The sequence below is a fragment of the Myodes glareolus genome, chromosome 7 (genome assembly GCF_982192425.1).
Source record: "Myodes glareolus chromosome 7, mMyoGla1.1, whole genome shotgun sequence".
NCBI lineage: Eukaryota > Metazoa > Chordata > Mammalia > Rodentia > Cricetidae > Myodes > Myodes glareolus.
Window position 1 is genome coordinate 43,034,374 of NC_142032.1, and position 19,200 is coordinate 43,053,573.

The 19,200-nt window shown below is 38.8% G+C and overlaps 1 protein-coding gene across 1 annotated transcript in view; it reads left to right on the top strand.

The window, feature by feature from the left end:
- Nucleotides 1-814: 814 nt before the first annotated feature.
- Rorb (RAR related orphan receptor B) overlaps nt 815-19,200 on the top strand; it is a 184,516-nt gene continuing 166,130 nt past the window's right edge. The window contains exon 1 of the mRNA XM_048429833.3: nt 815-1,450. Coding sequence (XP_048285790.1) covers nt 1,444-1,450 — 7 coding nt within the window. The 5' untranslated portion in view covers nt 815-1,443. The remainder of the gene's footprint in view (nt 1,451-19,200) is intronic.

A 19,200-nucleotide genomic window follows, 5' to 3' on the forward strand; every position in this document is an offset into this window, starting at 1 on the left:
CCAAGTGACCTACCACTAAAGTGACCAAAAAGCCAAATGAGTCTGTCCTTAAGTCCTGCAACCAGAGGTCAGAGGATTTCCAAATGCTAAAGAAGTCCGTGTCCTTGACAAAAGAACCTGAAACTCCTGGGGAGGGAGCTTGAAGCAGCAGAGAGGCAGAGAGGAGGGAGGGAAAGGAAGGGAGAGATTGAGGACTGGAGATTAGTCAATTGGAGTTAGACTGAATGAGGAGAGGGGGGCATTTGAATAGTCTCTAAAAGAAGCTGCACGGAGCTAGAGGGGTGTGGTTTTGTAGTCTACCTCTAAAGGCTTAAAGCGTCCTGACACAGTAAACCCCTGCCAGAGGAGGAGCGGACGCTATGGAAAAGAGATTCTGCAAAGCGCTTTTGGAAATACAAAACTCTCCAAGGGCTGTGTGAGAGAGGGACAGTGGGTGCAGCCAGGCGGGTCCTGCCAGTTCTTGTCTCCAAAGAACCGGTCAGTCAGTGTCCCTTTCTAACTACTGGAGTCAGAAGTGAACGTCACTCGCAGATCTGCCTCACTCCTAGGCACGCTACACCCGGTCCAGATCGGACTCCAGTTCGGACCCCAGTTAGAACCATCTCTAATTCCTAGTCTGGGTCCCCACAGCCTGGGACACCAGAATCCCTAGCCCCGCCTCCTGTCCTCAAGCGCGTCCCCTCCCCCGCCTTCCCATCCTTTCCACGAACTGCAGGACGCTGATTGGCCATGGTGCTGACAGGAGGCGGGGTCAGGAAGTACGGCCAAACCCGCCCTCGCGTATAAGCCTCTTCTGCGCTCGCTCTCTCCACCTCTCTCCTCTTTCTCTCTCGCTCCCTTCCTCTCTGCAACTGAACAGTGAAAATTCACATTGTGGATCCGCTAACAGGCACAGATGTCATGTGAAAGCGCACATGCTCTGCCATCCACACCGCCTTTCTTTCTTTTCTGTTTCCTTTTTTTCCCCTTGATCGTTCTCACTCTTCTTTGTAACTAACAAAACGACCACCAACTCCTCCTCCTGCGGCTGCCCTTCTCCTCCTCAGTCCAAGTGATCACAAAAGAAATCTCCGAGCCCGAGGCGGTGGCATTTTTTTAATAGCAAGCACACTGGAGAGAAAGAAAAAAGAAACAAACAAACAAACAAACAAAAGCAAAACAAAACCCAGGCACCAGCCAGCCAGGACATTTTTTTTCCACCCTGCCTGAAAACAAACAAACAGCCCTCAAAAACAGTCATCAGCAACAACATCAAAACTGTTAGCATAGCGGCGGCGGCCACCGTCACGCTGTGGCCACGACGTCTGCCTAAAGGGATGCTTCTCTCGGCGGATCAGCTCTTCGCCGATCGCCTTCTTTCCTCGTGCTGAGCAGGATTTTTGGGTTCTCTGGGGTTCGGGCTGGGAGCTTCATGACTACGAGGAGCAGGACAGCGGCCACACCATGCGAGGTAAGAGAGTGCACGGGCGTCCAGGGTCCCCGGGGCCAGCCAACTCTAGCCAGACCCGGAGCTGGGGGGAGGGGAGAGCGCTTGGCCCAAGGGAAGAGAGACTGGCTACGCGCAGCTCCCCGAGTTCGGTTCGCAGGTGGGACTACAAATGGCCTGAGCTTGGAAAGTTGTGGGAAGGTGTGGAAGGTTCGGGACTTCGGCAGAACGCGGGAGGGCGCTTTTTGGAGACCGGGACAGAGCTAGTCGCTTCTCTCAGTACTGGATTTGCTCAGAATCTTTTCTGCGCGTCTCTCTCGGGTGCGCCACAGGACACAGGAAAGCAGGAAACTGAATGACAGGGTAGAGGCAGCTGGAAGATCGGGTCACTCCATGGTCCCTGGCCAGAGGTGAATAAGTGGGCGCAAGGGGGATAGCACTGGGCCAAGGTGCCAGACGCGGGAGCATCCCAGATTACAGGCGCGTCCCTTCTCAGCAATAGGAAACACGGGATGCTCCCGGAAACTGGACACAGATGCCTATGGCTGGACCTTCCCTAGGTCCCCTGTTCCCTTTCTGCTTCACTCTGGTTGGGCCCATCCTCAGAAAGAGTTGCTAGGAGAAAAGTTCAGGAGACTAAAGGCCGCGCTATTCAGGTCAGAGAAATCAGGGGGTCGGACTAATTTGTGAGATAAAGGACCATGGTGGGAGCTAGTGCTAAGCGTGCCTTCTGTCCAGGACCACTGCCACCAGGGGTGGTGCGACCTCAGGGCAAAAAAGATACTCCCCAAGTGGCCCGCGGGGATGATGGAGGCGAGTCCCCTGCTCTGACTACCTGAATAGCTGGCCAGGGGTCTTGAAGAGTCGGTTTGTAGATCTCCTCTCCTGTGGCACAAGTTTCTTGTGCTCTGTGTTCCGGACCCCTCTCACTTTACAGCAGGACACAACTTCCCTCTTAAAAAAAAAAATACCAGATGCCCCCTCCTGACTTGGATATCTGTATATGTCTGAATAACCAGCCCAAACATCCAAGTGTCCCTTCCTTGATGCATTGTATTCCTATGGGGACTTTTTTTCTCTGATTCACAAGTCCCTCCAGATCCTCAAACCTGAAATAGGCAACAATCAAGTCTCTGGACCTTCCTACATCCTAGATGGAAGTGCTCTCAGCAGGACACATTTGGAATAGGGCCCACAAATACCAAACCCACCAGGCTGTCTGTTCCCATGCACTGACCCTACTCCCTAAAGAGGGGAGTAGCCATGACCCTCATTCTGAAGGAACCCTAGGCCTGCCTTGACCTCAAAGGCTTACAAATGCAGGGGCCACCGCCTTGGACCCTGGGCTGTGTAAGGCAGAAGGAAAGGGGATGAAGAGAAGTTGCCTATTACCCATGGGGATAGGACTCCAGATAGGGGGACAAAGATGTCTTGGTTAGCGGCTTGACTGACCCGCGCACTGGAAGTTAGGATCTCTGTGTGCTTGGGAGCAGTGACAACAGCTGATTGTCCCAGTCACGGAATGGTCACATGCTCCACTATCCAAATTCTTTCAAGAAACTGTACTACAGGAATTGGCGGGGAGAGCGCCTTTACTTCGTGAGAAACTGGATATTTGTTTACCTTTTTCTGCCCCACCTCCCCTTCTCACGCACTTTCCTTTCGGTTTCCTTCGCTCTTAACTGAAGCTGCAGGTCAGAGGCTTGGCTTTTTCTCCCCTCCCAACAATCTCCCTCCCCCGTGGCTAGGTTCAAGCTACCTGAGGGTCAGAAACCACGTGCCACCGCAGGTGGTCCCCTGTACTAATCCGGTAGCCGAGCTGCAGACCTCCTAAACATCAAAGGGTAGAGCGCAGATTCACTGCCTTCACCTTGGTCCTGCTGCTTCTCGGCCAGGTTCCCTTAGGAGACCCCTGCCTCACAGAATTTAAGGGCTGGTCCCGGTGTACACCTTAGAAATTCAGTGTGAACCCACATCTTTGTCTCAGAGAACATCAGGCTCACCAAGCCGCCCAGGACGATATACCAGGTCTAATCCAAGATGACCCCCGAGGCAGCCTGAAGGGAAGTTGGTAAAGAAAAAGTCAGGGATGTCTCTAGCCCTTTTACCTCTCTTCTTTTGATCTCTTACTGTCCCATTCGCATTCCCTTCAGTCAATGCCTTGTCCCATCCCATCCTCGACTGCTGATCATTAAAGATAAAATAAGAAGCCCTTTGGAGGTCCGATGCCAAGTATTCCCATAGGGAGGGGAGTGTAGAATGAGGCTACCCAGAAGTCGTTTAATAGTTGAACTTGTGTGTCGATTTAGAGGTGAGACAGAAGAATCAAATCCTCTTTCCCTTGTGCAGGGCTGCTAAGTAGAAACCACTGGAACAGGCTCTGCTGGGGGAGGAGCTGCCAGAAAACTTGGCTTTGCCTTTTGCCTGTGAGCATGCCATCTACCCCAGACACCATGCCCTGCCCCACCACACACACTGTCTCCATTCCCAAGTGGTCCTGTCAGAGCTTTGGCTCCAAGGTTTGCTTCTGGCAATGTCAACTGTCCTGAGTCAGGTCGATTTGCCAGACACAAACGGTGGCAGTGTCTAAGACTGAGGAGTCTCCCTGTGGGTCAGTCCTGCAATCTGCCCCCAGATCAGACTACACCGCCCAGGTGTGCTAGGGGTATTTGAGAGTATATCTGGGGAAGTTCTAGCGTGAGTGGTGTGTTGAGAGGCTCTGATTCTTGAATTCATTGTCCTGCCCTGCAGCACAGCCTATCTAACCAGAATCCAATTCCAGTCATAGTCTCCTGCCTCCTAAATTGGAAGAGGCGGCAGCTTGATGGTGCACAAAACTTTGCACCCTTTGTCTGTGGGAGAGCATCCTATGAGTTCTACGGATGCTCTTCTTGCTTCTTGAAAGGAAACTTCTAGAAAGAGGGAGATCCTTAGGCAGCAAAGGAGTGAGGCAACCCGGTGTGGTTTTTCAAGGCTCCTTGTTGAGCAGTCTGTCCGTTGTTTATTGCAAACGATACCTAAATGGTGGTTTTTCCCTCCTACTCCTGCATAAAATTCCCCCTTTCCCAAGCAGAAGCAGAACACAGCTGCCATTGGGATTCATAGGTGACTGCAACTTGGAGGATTTAACTCTAATTTTATTCTTTTTGTAAACAAGGAGGGGTCTTGTCTTTTTTTTAACTCTGGATTTTATCAAGTACAAGTAATAAATTTCTATTGCTTGCTAAAGTTTTAAAAAATTTAGCTTGCTTTCTGAGATGCAGCCACCTTTGAAAGCATAAAGGATCTGAATATTCTTAGGTTTTTTTCTTAATCAAATCTTTGCTCTAAATTGTCTCCATAAGTTCCAATTAAATGACTTAAGTTAAATATTTCTAACCAATATTCCACCTTCCACATTAAAAAAAAAACTAGCTGAAAGGATAGCCCTGCCAATCCTCCGTTTATTTCTGCCCACTCTGAAATCACCAATGAGCTGTCGTTCTAACAAGAAAATCAATCACTCAACAGTTTAAAGAAAAATGTTAAAGTGCTGTTTCAAGTACTGTGGGAAAATATATAGCCAAAAAATCCTAAAATTTGCCCTTAAAGGCTAATAAGTACATCCACCCACCTTGCTCCTCCCTCGACAGTCACAGTGAATTGTTAACTATTGGGATACAGAAGTGTTAGGAATATTGGTGATGAAGATGAGGTATGGGTCCACTGTAGATTTTAGATTTAAAAAAAATGGTAAATGTACAGGTGGAAATTTTGAGTATCAGGCTTCATAAACTAGGATGGTAAAATTATAAGTCTTTTGTTTGCACTCATCTACAACTTGTAATTCTTGTATTTTCCATTAGTGACAATAACCTCTGATCAGTGGAAAACCCTTCACGGTATTCTCGTCTATCACTGTCAAAGTGGGTTTGCGTGATAGTATAGCATCAATAACTTACCATGCTATGTTCTTAACCAAATATAAATATTAATGTTAATATTTATTCATCTTGGTACTGTGTCAAATATTAAATGCTTAAAAAAATTCAACAACTACCCATAGGTGTATTTGCACAGATTATTCTTTAAATTTAAGTGTTTCCAAATAACAAAATATGATTTTAGAACAACAAAAGGTATCAAGGCACTAAGAAATTATAGAGAATTAGAGTATCCAAGCCTTGTAAAAGAAAAAAAAAGAAAGAAAAATACTGTTTTTCTAAAACTAGCACGACAGTATTGAATACAGGTTGTTTCTCTACATAAGGTGACAAATGTTTTAAGCTTTGACTTCTCATATTTTAAGGGTGTATTCGCCTTTTGGGAAGATAAGACAAACTGTAAAGTTCTACATTTTATTGCAACAGTTCTTAGGAGTGCAAATGTGACTTGCAGCATACTAATTAGTTTATTTACATTCATAAAGTATCTCGAATTTAAGGTGAATATTGCAGCTTTTGATAAATAAAAAGTTTTAAATGAATCTAGTAAAGTAGTACATGAGGCTGCTGTGATACTGAAATTTTACAAAGTATGAGTTTAAATTATGCGTGGTGACATCAGTGCCACTGTGCATTGGCAAAATCTGTGACTTGCAGTTAAGCATATCAGGAAGTAAGAATAGTAACATCGAACTGAAGAGTTCAAGTTCTGTCCAGTTGAAAATAAATGTTCATGAGTTTGCACGTTGTGAGCACAAAGTAACTGAAATAATATTTATCATTCTAGTAGTACAAGCAGAGAGTCTCAATGTTGAGCCATCCCTATGACTACTCCACAAATCCAAAAAGTAATAGCTTTTAATTATATTGGCATTAAGTTAGTTAATGTTACTAAAATATTATTTTATGTCAAAATATATAGAGAAGTAGAAATGAGAGAAGAAATTATGCTTAAAATTAAATATATATCTTCCTCTAGATATAGTTCTACTCTCCATCCTTTCTTATCTAATGAGTAAAAATTAAGCCAACTAATGAAATAAGTCCTTAATGATGTAATGAATTATGGCCTTTGATAAAATGAGCACTCTACATAAAAAGTATTATTCCTGTAATTTTGCAATCATCTTCCAATTGCAGCTTCTTGCAAATATTTAATCTGACTTTGAATAGCATCTCTGACTTAACAGAATTGCGAGCAGATAATAGCAGTCTTCGGAGGCGTCTGTTGATCCACACTGATACGCAATATGTATATGCATGTGCCTATAACCACCCACTCAGACAAAAAGAATGAACATTTGAGAGTGAAAATCATTCTTATCTTTGCTTTCACGATCCAGACTTCAAACTCAAGCATATTTACAGAAACAGAATGACTTCCCAAAGCATCCAGAAAAGAGATGTGCATATATATGGCACTGGCGCTGCATAAAAGGAAACTGCTAATAGCATCTATTTATAAATAATCTACACAAAACTCCATTATACTGCCTAATGATAATTAGAGGGAAAGGGAATCAAAGAACTGAGGATTGCCAAATAAATAAAATATTCCCTCTCAAATTAAGCAACAAATTCATAGATAACAAGGCTTCTGCCATGAATTTGAAGGATGTCTCCTTTGTAGCTTAAGACAAAGGGAGCATAGAGGAATAAATATTGATTGAACTAATCAGCTGATGAATAGAAATGAGATTTACCAGTGCACCAATATAATAGACTATGTTAACTAGCTCTTTCATGGCTCTTATGCTGCCCTTTCAACCCCTGACCTCTTCCATTCAGTTCTTAATGAGGGAAACCACAGGTGTTATAACGGTATTTGTGGTGAACCTAGCTAAATAAAATAACATGTGGCTAACAAATGGTATTGTGTGTAGACTCTTATGAAAGGAAATACTGTGTTCACATCATCACAAAATTATAGTGTACTTTCAATTACATAAAATTTTGGCTTTCTAGGGTAACCTTAAAGATACAGTTTCTACGTGGTCATCAATATTTCAAGTACCACATTTAGTGATTCTGTGATCCTTGCAATTTCATTAATGCTTATCTGAGGAGGTAAAAGGATTATTCTATATATATTTGCCCACATGGTTGTTCATTCCACAGAGTAAACATTTAAAAATATCACTTAGAGGATACAGTATTTGATAAACATGGAGCGCATGACTTTGTAAATTACTTTGCTAGAACAGGTATTTTTCAGTGTTGTTTTAGGTGGTTGGTTATCATATTTGTGATCTTGGGTTGATTTCTCTAATTTAGACAAATTAGTGTCTTTAGCAAAGAAAGAACAATTTAGCCTGGTTGTTTACGAAATGATACTTTTGGTAATGAGGCTGTTTATTGTTGAATAATCATAGAAGACAAATATCTTGCTGTATGGAGCATGCATATGATCTGAGGTACCTCAGGAATATCTACACTGATTTTACCTTATGAAAGCTTTTTTCATTATACATGTCAAAAAAGTAAAATTTAAATTACATGGTTTTTAAATTTTGAGTAAAGTGTACAATCAATCGTACTTCTTTAAATTGCTGTTACACCATTACCTAAACTGCTCAGACTATGCTGTGAGCATATTATAACGGCATAGGCACCACACTTCAGTACTGAGATAAAAGTATAAAAAGCAGTGTTTTCATAATTAAGAGAAAAAATATAGGCTCTTTTGTTATTTTTTCTAACAAATATTTTAAAATGTTTTCAAATGGAAATTCATCTGTCTGCTTTACACCTCATAAACACAATTCTCTCCTGTTTTGAAAATGCCAAACTTGCTGATCATTGTAGTTCTAGTAGCTCAAGTCAAGATTATACCCTCACGTATGGGAAAAAAATCATTTTCTCCAAGCTATGTCCATCGCTACTTAAATTTTAGGGAGAAAAGATCAAATCTGTCATTTTAATATATGTATTTCTGCTCATAGAAATGAATGTGGCTTGCACACATAAGAATTATTTAATGACCTTCTACCCAAGAATAGATCCTGAGAATGCTCAAGTTGACACAATGGTCCGTTTGCTTGGTCCAGGTCTTGTTCTAGGGAGAACAGAAGCAAAGTCAGCAAGAAAATAGTGAGGAGTCCACCTGGGGCTCAGGTCTCATGGGTGAAGTGGTACTTACCATGGCCGGGAATGATAGTAGAAGGTCTGCTTTTGGTTAATTTGTTGATGTGAAAGGGGCTTATAAAAATACTGTATGGTATACTCCTCTCAGTTACCATTTGTAGTTGGTACCATTTGAATTGAGGGCTTATTATGAAAGAACTATCAAGAAAATAATGAAATCTCGTGTAAAAAGAAAGCAAAAACAGTAGCATTGTTTTCTGATATCTCACACGATAAATTACAAAGAAAACCTAAAGTATTTATTAGTTATAAAAGATACTGGCAACAAATGTCAGTATGAGGAAGACTATATTTTTGTTGTTCTTTGTTTTAAATTGTTATGCATTTCTAAATTAAAATAGTATCAGAGTCCTTCCAACTTTCCCTTGCCTCTTTCTAGCCCCTCTCATGTCCATACAACTCATCCCATGCCCCTAACTCTCAAATTGAATGCCTCTTTTTCCTTGATTTTTACTGTTGCATACAAATATATGCCTGTGTGTATACATATGTTGCTTGTTTTCTAAGTACCACAGAGAAAAGATAAGTAAAAATGCAATACGCGTGTATTTATATTGTATTATAAATAATTCTTTTTCCCAAATAAGGAAGTAGCTGAATATATTGAATTTCATTTTCTTTAATGTTTAAGCTATTATCTGAAAGTAGTGATACCACTCTGGGGAGTGTCTTAGATTACCAGATATCAAGAAGAATAAATCCACCTCTGCAGGTGAGCTTTGTAGACAGCAGCTGAAGGCCCCCATGGTGGTCTTCACAGTCAAGACTCCTCATTTTGAAATGACAGTTTGCCAATTCTTATCTTATGCATTGGTTCTGTGAGCTTAGTTAAGTGATTGTGAGTCCTCATCCCCGTGTTTAGTCCACTCTGAAACAGCGGTGGGATCGAGTTTCTGAGCCTATGAAGCTGAAAAGCAGGTCGGGCTGGGGAGAATTCAGCACAGTAAATGTCAACATTCTAAAGCTGCCAAGCAGGCAAATTGTCCCCACTGTTGGTCATAACCCACTGAATTAGCAAAACTGTTCTTTCCTAATTTCTGCTTGGAAAGCAAAACTATGGTCATACTTTGCAGCCCCGAGAAACAGTGTTTAGTTTGATGCTGTTTTTTCTTTCTTTTTTTTTTTTATCTAGAATTTACCAGACTAAGGAAATGGGGTCTTCTGTTTTAGCACCATCTGGCTTCGTGATGACTATTTGATCTCTTTATTTCTTGATACTAGAAGAATTCAAGAAGTAGTTCGACAACCCGATCGTATTTCTTGGGGCTTCTCTAAAAGAGTGAAAAGTTAGAAAGTCATTTGACCAAACAGTTATTTAATAAGACAACTGCTATTCTGAATCCTTCTTGCAATTTCTCTCTGGTAGACTTATGTTCAATGACAATGGGCATATGCTTTTACTTGACATAATTTCTGGCCAATGTCCTATTCTGGGTGGTAAATATAGAGTGAATCTCAGGAAAACAGTGCATTAATTTGAGTTGCTATTTGTAACACAGATCTAGTTTGTTTCTTTGTGTATTTACTTTAACTTGTAAAAAAAAAAGGCCTAATACTTTAAACTAATTAATAGCATTAAACTAATATTCTGACCTTTCTTTAGAAAGACTGCTAAAAAGGCAATATTACAAAACAGGATCAGAGTGTGTTGTTTTCTGTAATTACTGCTTGTAACATCAGATCACTGTTTTATCTTTATTTGCCTAAACAGTGTAGTGTAAACAGTTTCTGAAAAAGCTTCACTGAAAATGTTAAATGGAACATGTCTAAGGAATGAATTGCAAGGGTACTTCAGAAAGTTTAATGGTACTTCATTGGTATTAAATTCAGTATTAGAAATTACCCCCTTTAATTCTATAGTTTCAGACAGAATAAACACCCAAGATATGTATTTCACTCTCCAGCTGTTGGCTTCTAGATTCCTGATCGAAACAACAGCACAAGTTGAAAAACACTCGGGCGTGTTGATTTCTTAATGAATAATTTGCTATTATTAGCATTGTTGAGTCAAATAACAAGATTATTACACAGAGCGTTTTCTGTTAACATGTACATACATTGTGCCTGGCATATACAGAGGAGTTAAACACTTTAAAGAAAAGAAGAAGCCTCGGTCCAAATTCCCACAGTTGTTAAATATGAGCAAATGCTGCACAGTCTGGTAGAACAGAAGAACATTTGCTGAGAAAAACATGTCATATCTTTAAGGTATGGTGCTTCCTGGAAATAATTTCCTTTCTACAAAACAAAATATTTTAAATATATTACTTGGAGGATTTTGGGATCTTGATATATTAATCAATTAGCTTATTTTAAATTTAAATAGGAACAGTGTAATAGCCTAGACTCTCTCCCTTTCAAATCTGACTACATTTTAAAATGAGATTAACTCTTATCACATTCATTCTTGCATATATATTTTTTCACTGTTTAAAAATATGTTAGATACCAAAGAAATGAGATTTTTGAATAAAATATTCCAAGGAAAAATTCAAAAATATAAATATTAAGAATATTAATAAGTTTACATAAATACCCATCATAGTTTTGCTTCAATTTATTTACTGATATTACTGAAGATTAATTCTGACTGATGCTCAAATCAGAATAAATGAACAATTATGTTCTTAGCTTTAGAACATGTTATTTCTCAAATAAACAAATTGACTCTGAATTATTTCTACCAATATTGTGTTGCATCCATTTTCTCCTTAATGAATTTTAAAGCTAACATGGCTCACTTGAGTGTTGGTTTATAGTCACAGAAAAGGATTTTTCTCGTGGTACAATGGCTAAAAAGAAATGGAAGGAAAACTGTATGTGGTACCCAGCGGTATAAATCAGATGACAGATCACTTAATATGCATAAGATACTAAGTCCTACAAGTAACTGTTTCAAAGAGAAAAGAAAGAAGGTGAAAGGAAGGAAAGAAGGAGGAAGGAAGAGAGGGAGAGAGGGACGGAGGGAGGGAGGGAGGAAGGGAAGAAGAATAAGAAAAAGAAAGAAGAAGGGGGAGGAAGTAGGAAAGAGAGGAGAGGATGTTCCTCATGAAAGGCCTAAAGAACCAATCAGATATCATTCACAAGAATGTCTCAGGTGTCTACTATTGTTTATGCCACTTTTTTAATGTAATTTGATAATTACATTAATTTGGATAATTTGTCTCTGGTTGTTTGATCTAAAAAGTTACCTAAAATTACCTTGTAACCAAGACTTCTGCTTTAGTAATCTGCAGTCTGCTCTGATAGGCCATTCTCTTTTCCTCATCTTGGCATGCACAGTGGACATTGCTAATAAATTTTGCAAGGCAACAATCACTTGTTAACTATGAACTTAAAGTTTGCTGTCATTTGGTCACTCTATTCCTTAAGATGAAGCTTTCATTAAAACTCTGGCCAATGCTTTGATCACATGATGAAGAATCACACAATGAAACTGTCTATTCAATTACAGTGTGTCTCTTGGAAAACATAGTTCTCCACAGTTTTTACTCCCTGAATAATCATGATGTTATTACCAATATGAGGAAGAATTTAACTAAGTATTAAACTAAGTAAAACAACCTTCAGGTTCTGACTGGTCACTGACTGGCCCAAACAAAAATGAATCCAACATGTAAATAGTATTTTTCTCACTATAATTATTCCACTGGAATTTTTAAATATATAATTTCATAAACTCAGTCATGCCTCTCTTTATATCAATTTCAAGTTTTTAATAAAACTGCACATTTTGTTTCTCCATTAAGAATCTATACTGACTGCAGGGAAGCCAAGCCGGGAAATATCGCTGAAGCCATTGGGGCCTGGATATGACGCTGTCCTCCAATCAATTCCCAATGTCTCTTTCAGTCTGAGATAAACATCCTTATTTGTCTCTGGGCTTGTTCAGTTTGTTTTTAATGTCTGTCAGGAAGATGGTGGTTTCTCTTTAGACGTAAAGATTTCAAACAAAGCAATGGGCTGAAGAACCTGGCGTACCACCACTTACCCGCCTGAGCTAAAATCACCTCGTCTGACTGGCTAATATCAGCACCAGAGATCCCTTCCTGTCCTTCTGTGCTTTATTCAAGATATTTCTTAAGGAAAAAGCCTTGGCACCATTAGGAAGGTGCCATATCTAATTGTACCCAGCAACATACAGGGGGAAACCAATTACACTTGACATTAATTCTAAAGAAAATGCAGAGTTTCACTCCTCCTTTACAACACTGCAATTTAATTTGTTTTGTATTTTGGCTGAAATAGAATGCATCTTACATGAAGCTATCATTTACATGATTAATTTTTACCGTTTCAAATTAAGTCCATTTATGTTTCTTTAAGGGTACGATTGTTAGCCCGCTGTTATTGACTTTTTTAGGTCTCCTCACTGTAAACTGTATTGTACAAAGAATGGTGTGAAATGCTAGCACTACCCTGTGATTTATACTCTGGGACAATAATTGATCGCATTATATAATGATGCTGACTCCTGTAGTCATCCTAATTTGCCCGCAGATCCTGTACAAAAGAAAGCTGAACATGCTGGTTCATCTTCACCTCATATTTGCTTCCTACTTTGTGTAATAGTATCAGGTTAGGAAAGACTGTACACTTAGCTCAGGTGAGCCTCTTTGTTTCACTTTATGTAAAATACCCTCCCTACTAGCACTATTTGAGAGATAGTGGCACTCTTCCTCAGCATCACTAATTCTGTCACTCTATACTGTGGCTGCTATTAAGGAAAGTTCTGGAAACATTTTTAAAAGGAACTAACTGTGTAAAACTGAGAGGAACTGACAGATGCAGCCTCATCACTGTACAAACGTAACAGCAGGAAAAACAGTATAATAATATCTTACTTGTTCCTTGCTCTATAGCTCCAAGCAGCTTGTGTAGAAGCCATCTTGACAGTCCACTCAGCAGTCTTGTGAGATATTCAAGACAGGCATGCAGAATAATAGGTGTAGGAGAGAAGAGCCAAAGGAAACTTTCAAATGTAAACAGAGTGCTTGATAAGACAGTGTAAGCTCCCAACTCCTACGTTTCAGATGAGTCCCGTATTTTAAAAACTGTAAGCATCTGGTTTATTTTTTAAGAAAAAAATGAAAAGAAAAAATGGTTGATGAGAACTTGGGGAGGGGACTCGGGTTCAAGCGTTAAAGAAATAAAGCAGCAGAAGTGGGATTTTCATTTGTCAAGTGACAGCGAGGGTAGCGGTTTGAGAGTCAGTGTCCTTGTATGCTATGATGGCAGTTTAATTACATTAGTAAAACCTCTACCATCAACCCTCACGATCCTGGTACTCTGTTTCTTCATCTTGTTCAATTTTTATTTCACCTGCGTTCTCTGCCAGTGATCTGCATCTTCTGTTTCAATGGCTCGGTGTCTTCTGCTGTGCTCCTCTTACAAAGGGACAAACTGAAGAGCTTAGCATTTGTAGACACTGCTCTGAAAAGAACTGATAACTAGGAAAGGTTGATATATTCTGGAATCTTTTTTCAAAGCCCATAAGATGAAACTCTGATAAGCCACCTATGTATTTATACATAACTGAGCATTTGTATATAGAAATACATGTGTGAGAGTTATTAATATTTTTAATTATCATCTTGGCTCCAGCAATTCGCTTCGTGGAATCTTTCTAAGGGAACACAAATGAAAGGGATAGCAGGAAGCAATTTCACTAGACACGGCTGCAGCCTTACTGTGTGCTTTGTGATGATGATTCAGAGAATGCTTCTGTGCAGTGCCCTTTCTGCCACAGCCTTCACTTATGTGCATTCACTGTGCACGTGTATGCATTGATCTTGTAGTCCATGCACTTCACTAGCATTAAGTATAAGCTGATAATATGCTTTAGAAAAATAAGTTAAAATGGCAATAAAAACAAAATTCTCTTTGAGCAGAGTAAGCCTAAACACCGGTAGGAAGAATTGAAGTGTAAATGTTTAGATGCTACAATATATAACATATAAAATGCTTAAAACAAAATAGTAAAAGTCACATCTGGAAACTAAGATTTGATTTTTAGTCTTTTTTCTTTATTTTATTTTCTGTATTTTCAAATTTTGCATGCATGGTCAGTATGCATCATTTTTAAGCAAGAAAGCAAATACTCTGGGATAGTAGGAAGACAATATTCTTTCTGTGAGTCCCTGTACTTTAGTTTAACTGTGAGCCTAAAGCCCCTAATATGCTGGTAGACTTAAGAATGAAGGCATAATGGGTCCTTGAAGAAGTTAACTCTCTCATGCATTTCCGAACATTTTCCAACTACCCCTAACTTAGTGAAGAATTGCACACTAAATGCTGACGGGTATCCAGAATAGAATCATCACCATGTTTTAAAGAACTCTGTCTTTTCTTGAAAACATGATTCAAAAATAAGTATCAAAAATAATGAAACTAGGAAGAGCTAGTTGAAGAGGAAGAAGGCACACTTAAACTTCCTCCATCATTGAAAAAAGCAGAGTTGGGCCCTGGTAAGCTCTTGTTGCAGGTGAATTAACACCCTTCTTTATGTCTCTGAATATTCATATTAATTTTGAAAACATATTACTTTCAATGTAGGGGCAAAAATAGGATACTCACAAAGTCAGCTTCTATCCAGTTAAGTCTGTTGAACTTCCTGTTCCATAAACAGAGAGGCTTTGCAGTGCTAGCGGTTTTAAAATGCCAACCAGCATTGAGAGACTTGTGTGCCACAGTAAAAAAAGACAGAAAATAAAATGATTTCTACACAAGGCACTATTAAAATATTTACAATATTCGCATGCTCTGTCATAGATGGAGAATCCCATTACATCCTTAAGTTTGTTGTGAGCTCATTGGTATTTAATATTTAGGGTCAAAATCTATAATTTTAACCTCCAAGGTAGTTATCAAACATGAATAACAGCACTAGGACGGTGGTTTCAAGTGGGGTGCAATTTCGTGACCAGGGAAAAATGTTGGAAAATGAGTGTAAGCTTTGTCCCACCCCAAGGAAATTATCACAGCTGAGGTAGAATTCTAGACATCTCACAGATAGTGACCCAAATTAACAATGAGTATCCCAGCATAATGGAAAGCCCATAAAGCAAAGAATCATCCTGACAAACAAGTGGCCAGTCCTGACACCAGACAACCTACCACCGAAGTCTGGAAAGAGCTTCTGAACAGCGGGGCTTCCCACATCATAGTCTCTGGGGAAAATAAAACTGCAGCTTTTCCTCCCCTGCACAGAAACCTGTTTGCCACCCCAAAGAAAGACTAAACTCGACTCATCCTAAGAATTTCAAAATGTGAAGCCTTCTGCACTAACAAGCCAGATCATTCAAATATTGATTCTGGGGCTGAGATAATAAATGTTTTTAACAAATGAACAAGACATTTCTTTTGCAAGTCAGAGAGTTTCCATTTCTTTGCTTTCCACAAAATTGAAGAGAAGCTATCAGGATTGTCAGTTATAGATCATTTGAAATAATTCTTCGTGGCAGACTGCTGTGTGAGTTGGAACCTCTACTTTAGAAGGAGCTGGCAGATAGGAGAATACGAGTTCAATTGCTATGACTAAATTAGCTCCACTTTCTTCTATATATTTATATAAATTAGGTTTTTAGCATGTTTCTTTTTAAAAGAAAATAGATAGAGTTGATGATAAATCACACTATACATTAGCAATAATAGTCAAATATAAATACCAGGAAAAAAAACTGAGGGAAAAGGTCCTGTCTCTCCTAAAAGATTAATTTCCTTTAAAATTATTTTTGCGTTTAGTAATGTAAAATTTATTATATAATTTGACATTTTATCAGTTGTATCTAATGCTAATGATAATTACAAAATTTCAACTCAGAAGAGATTTTTATCACAGAATCAGTATTGACAGTGAAAAATATTATAAATTAATGCATGTTTGTTACAATAAAGTATAACCTAGTGATTAAATAAAAGGTTGCTAAACATAAAAGTTTTGACATAAATATGTAATTCTGTGGTATGAAAGGATGACTTCCAGAAGCAAAGTAGATACTATGCAACTTCTGTTAAAGAATCTATGGGTTTTCTCTTCAAATCTATGACACAGATATCAAAATATTATGAGATCTAGATTTCATTGGTGTATTTAAGAAACAATTCATCAATCTTACTTTTAAACATAAAACTTAAAATTCTTTAGAAGCTACATTATTTGAACTAGTGTTACAAAGGCCATAAAGCTTGCAACTATGATCATACCAGCATAAAAAAGAATGTTTTAGGACCCAGAAGTCTTATTCCATGATCATCTGCTATGTTTTCTCCTGTTCTTATTAACCTAGTATTATAATTCATAAGCACAATACCTGGGCAACTATTTCATCCTCAGAGGGAGAGCCAATTCTCAAGGTGGTAGCTTTTCCTAATGGCCTTAATGATTAGGAACTATTGTGTCAATCTTTGGACAATAAGAAACTGCTCATTTTTACTCACATTTTACAGTAGCTGTTCCCTGTAAAAATTATGAATAATCACCTATCTTAGAATTGCCAACCATGGGATAGAAGAACAACCATACTCAAAGAGTAGGTGCCAGTGTATTCCTCTAGACCTCTCTGCGTTTTCTATAAGTCTTGTGAGTAAATGTTTTAAATTCAGGAATTCATGAAATTTCTGTGGCTCTCATCACAACACAATGTCAGAACTATGCAAAGAGGCCAAAGACCAAGTATAAAGACTTATTTATTATGGCTGTGTTTCAATAATTATTTACAGACAAAACAGTCTAGATTTAGGTGGGCAATCATTTGCTGATCCCAACATTTCACTGTTAAAGTACTAAAGACAGGATATATCTCAAAATTTTATGTTTTCATCCCCTGAATAAATAATTATTGAATGGGTACAAAAATTTAGACTTTAAGAAGATATTAAAATATGCTAAAATGCAATGAGTGGTTGAGAATAAGAAAAGGATCGCAAACCTAATATAGCTTAGACATTAGAAAGTGCTGTTGGCCACAGGCAGTAGGACAAAGTTAATACACATTATTCATATATTCTCCCTATAGTAAACTATAATTCAAAATAGCATTTCATATGTTTTCCTTGAATATATTTTACATAATTTTGGACTAGTTCCCAGACTAAAATCCATACTTATCAATAATAGACAACCAAAACCACATTAATTATCATTTATGAAAGCTAAACAAATATCAGGCGAATAGGAAAGCAATTACCAAATATTTGATAGGTCTGTAATACTTTAAGTCATTGGAGGAGATCTACTGAAGAACATTTTTCTGGAAGCAAATAAAAAAAGTGTCTGTTGTTGGTCTATCTGATAGATGAGGAAGCTGAGATAATAAAAGTCAGAACACTTGTCCCAAGCCATATCAAGTAAGTAAGTTCAAGCCTGGTGTTCAGGTTCCCTACTTCTTGTGACTTTAGTTTTACCCTTCACCAAAGTCTTTTCTTAAGAAATGAATCCCTAGGCAACAATGAGGACCCTAAGAGAGACATACATAGATCTAATCTACATGAGAAGTAGAAAAAGACAGAATCTCCTGAGTTAATTGGCAGCAAGGGGACTCTGGGAGAGGGTTGAAGGGGAAGGGAACCGTAGGGAGGGGAACAGAAAAAAATGTAGAACTCAATAAAAATAATAATAACAAAAAAGAAATGAATCTCTGCCAGGTGGTGGTGCTCACACCTTTAATCCCAGCACTCAGGAGGCGGAAGCAGGTGGTTCTCTGTGAGTTTGAGGCTAGTTCCAGGACAGACTCCAAAGCAACACAGAGAAATCCTGTCTCAACAGAAAGAAGGAAAGAAAGAAAGAAAGAAAGAAAGAAAGAAGGAAGGAAGGAAGGAAGGAAGGAAGGAAGGAAGGAAGGAAGGAAAGAAGGAAAGAAAGAAATGAATCTCCAAAGTTTCAAATTGACAGGTATGAATTGTAATCTCAGAGGGTACAACACAATATGGCACTGCCAAGTTACACCTGTAAACTTCGGAAGCTTACAGAAGTACAGAAAGTAGTAGGCAGATGACACTGTGTCTTGGGAGAGGGTCACTGGAAGCCCTTGATATTCTATCATGTTCAATCACTTTTCAGTAAAAAATAATCATTTCCAGTAAAATATCATATGGACTTCCTAAGGAACCAGCAAGAATATCAGGTGTTGATGTGAGGTAATGTGAGTTCCACTCCTCTACTTTTATGTCAATTTTCTGTGCTTCATTAACAAATATACAATGTATAATTACTTACATATGTGGTATAATTACATATATAGGCATATGTGTGTGTGTGTGTGTCAATGAAGATAAATAATATCTGTATCCTAGGTTTCTTATTGGGGGTAAATCAAAGACAAATATTTTCAAGTAGAGAGCTAAGACAGCAATTAGACCTTATTAGGGAGTTTATTATAAATCTTTCCAGTTTGCATTATAACATTCAAAATGTGCATGAGAAAGCTTCGCCTCGAGTCAGAAACTATTGTTTCTCAACTGCGTAATATTTTCTAAGGTGTACAAGTCTTCCCAGAGTTCTCGGGAGGAAGTAAAGAACCACATAAACACAGTAGCTCAAAGATACCAAAATGACAAACCAGGAAGGTACTTTTGAGCATGTTGGAACACATTTAGATTATTGGAGATTAGCTCAATGTCCAAGCTTCTATCTAAAAGGAAATGTATGCATATATCCATGTGTAGAAGACTTCCTCTTAAGACTTTAAACTACATGGATTAAAGGAA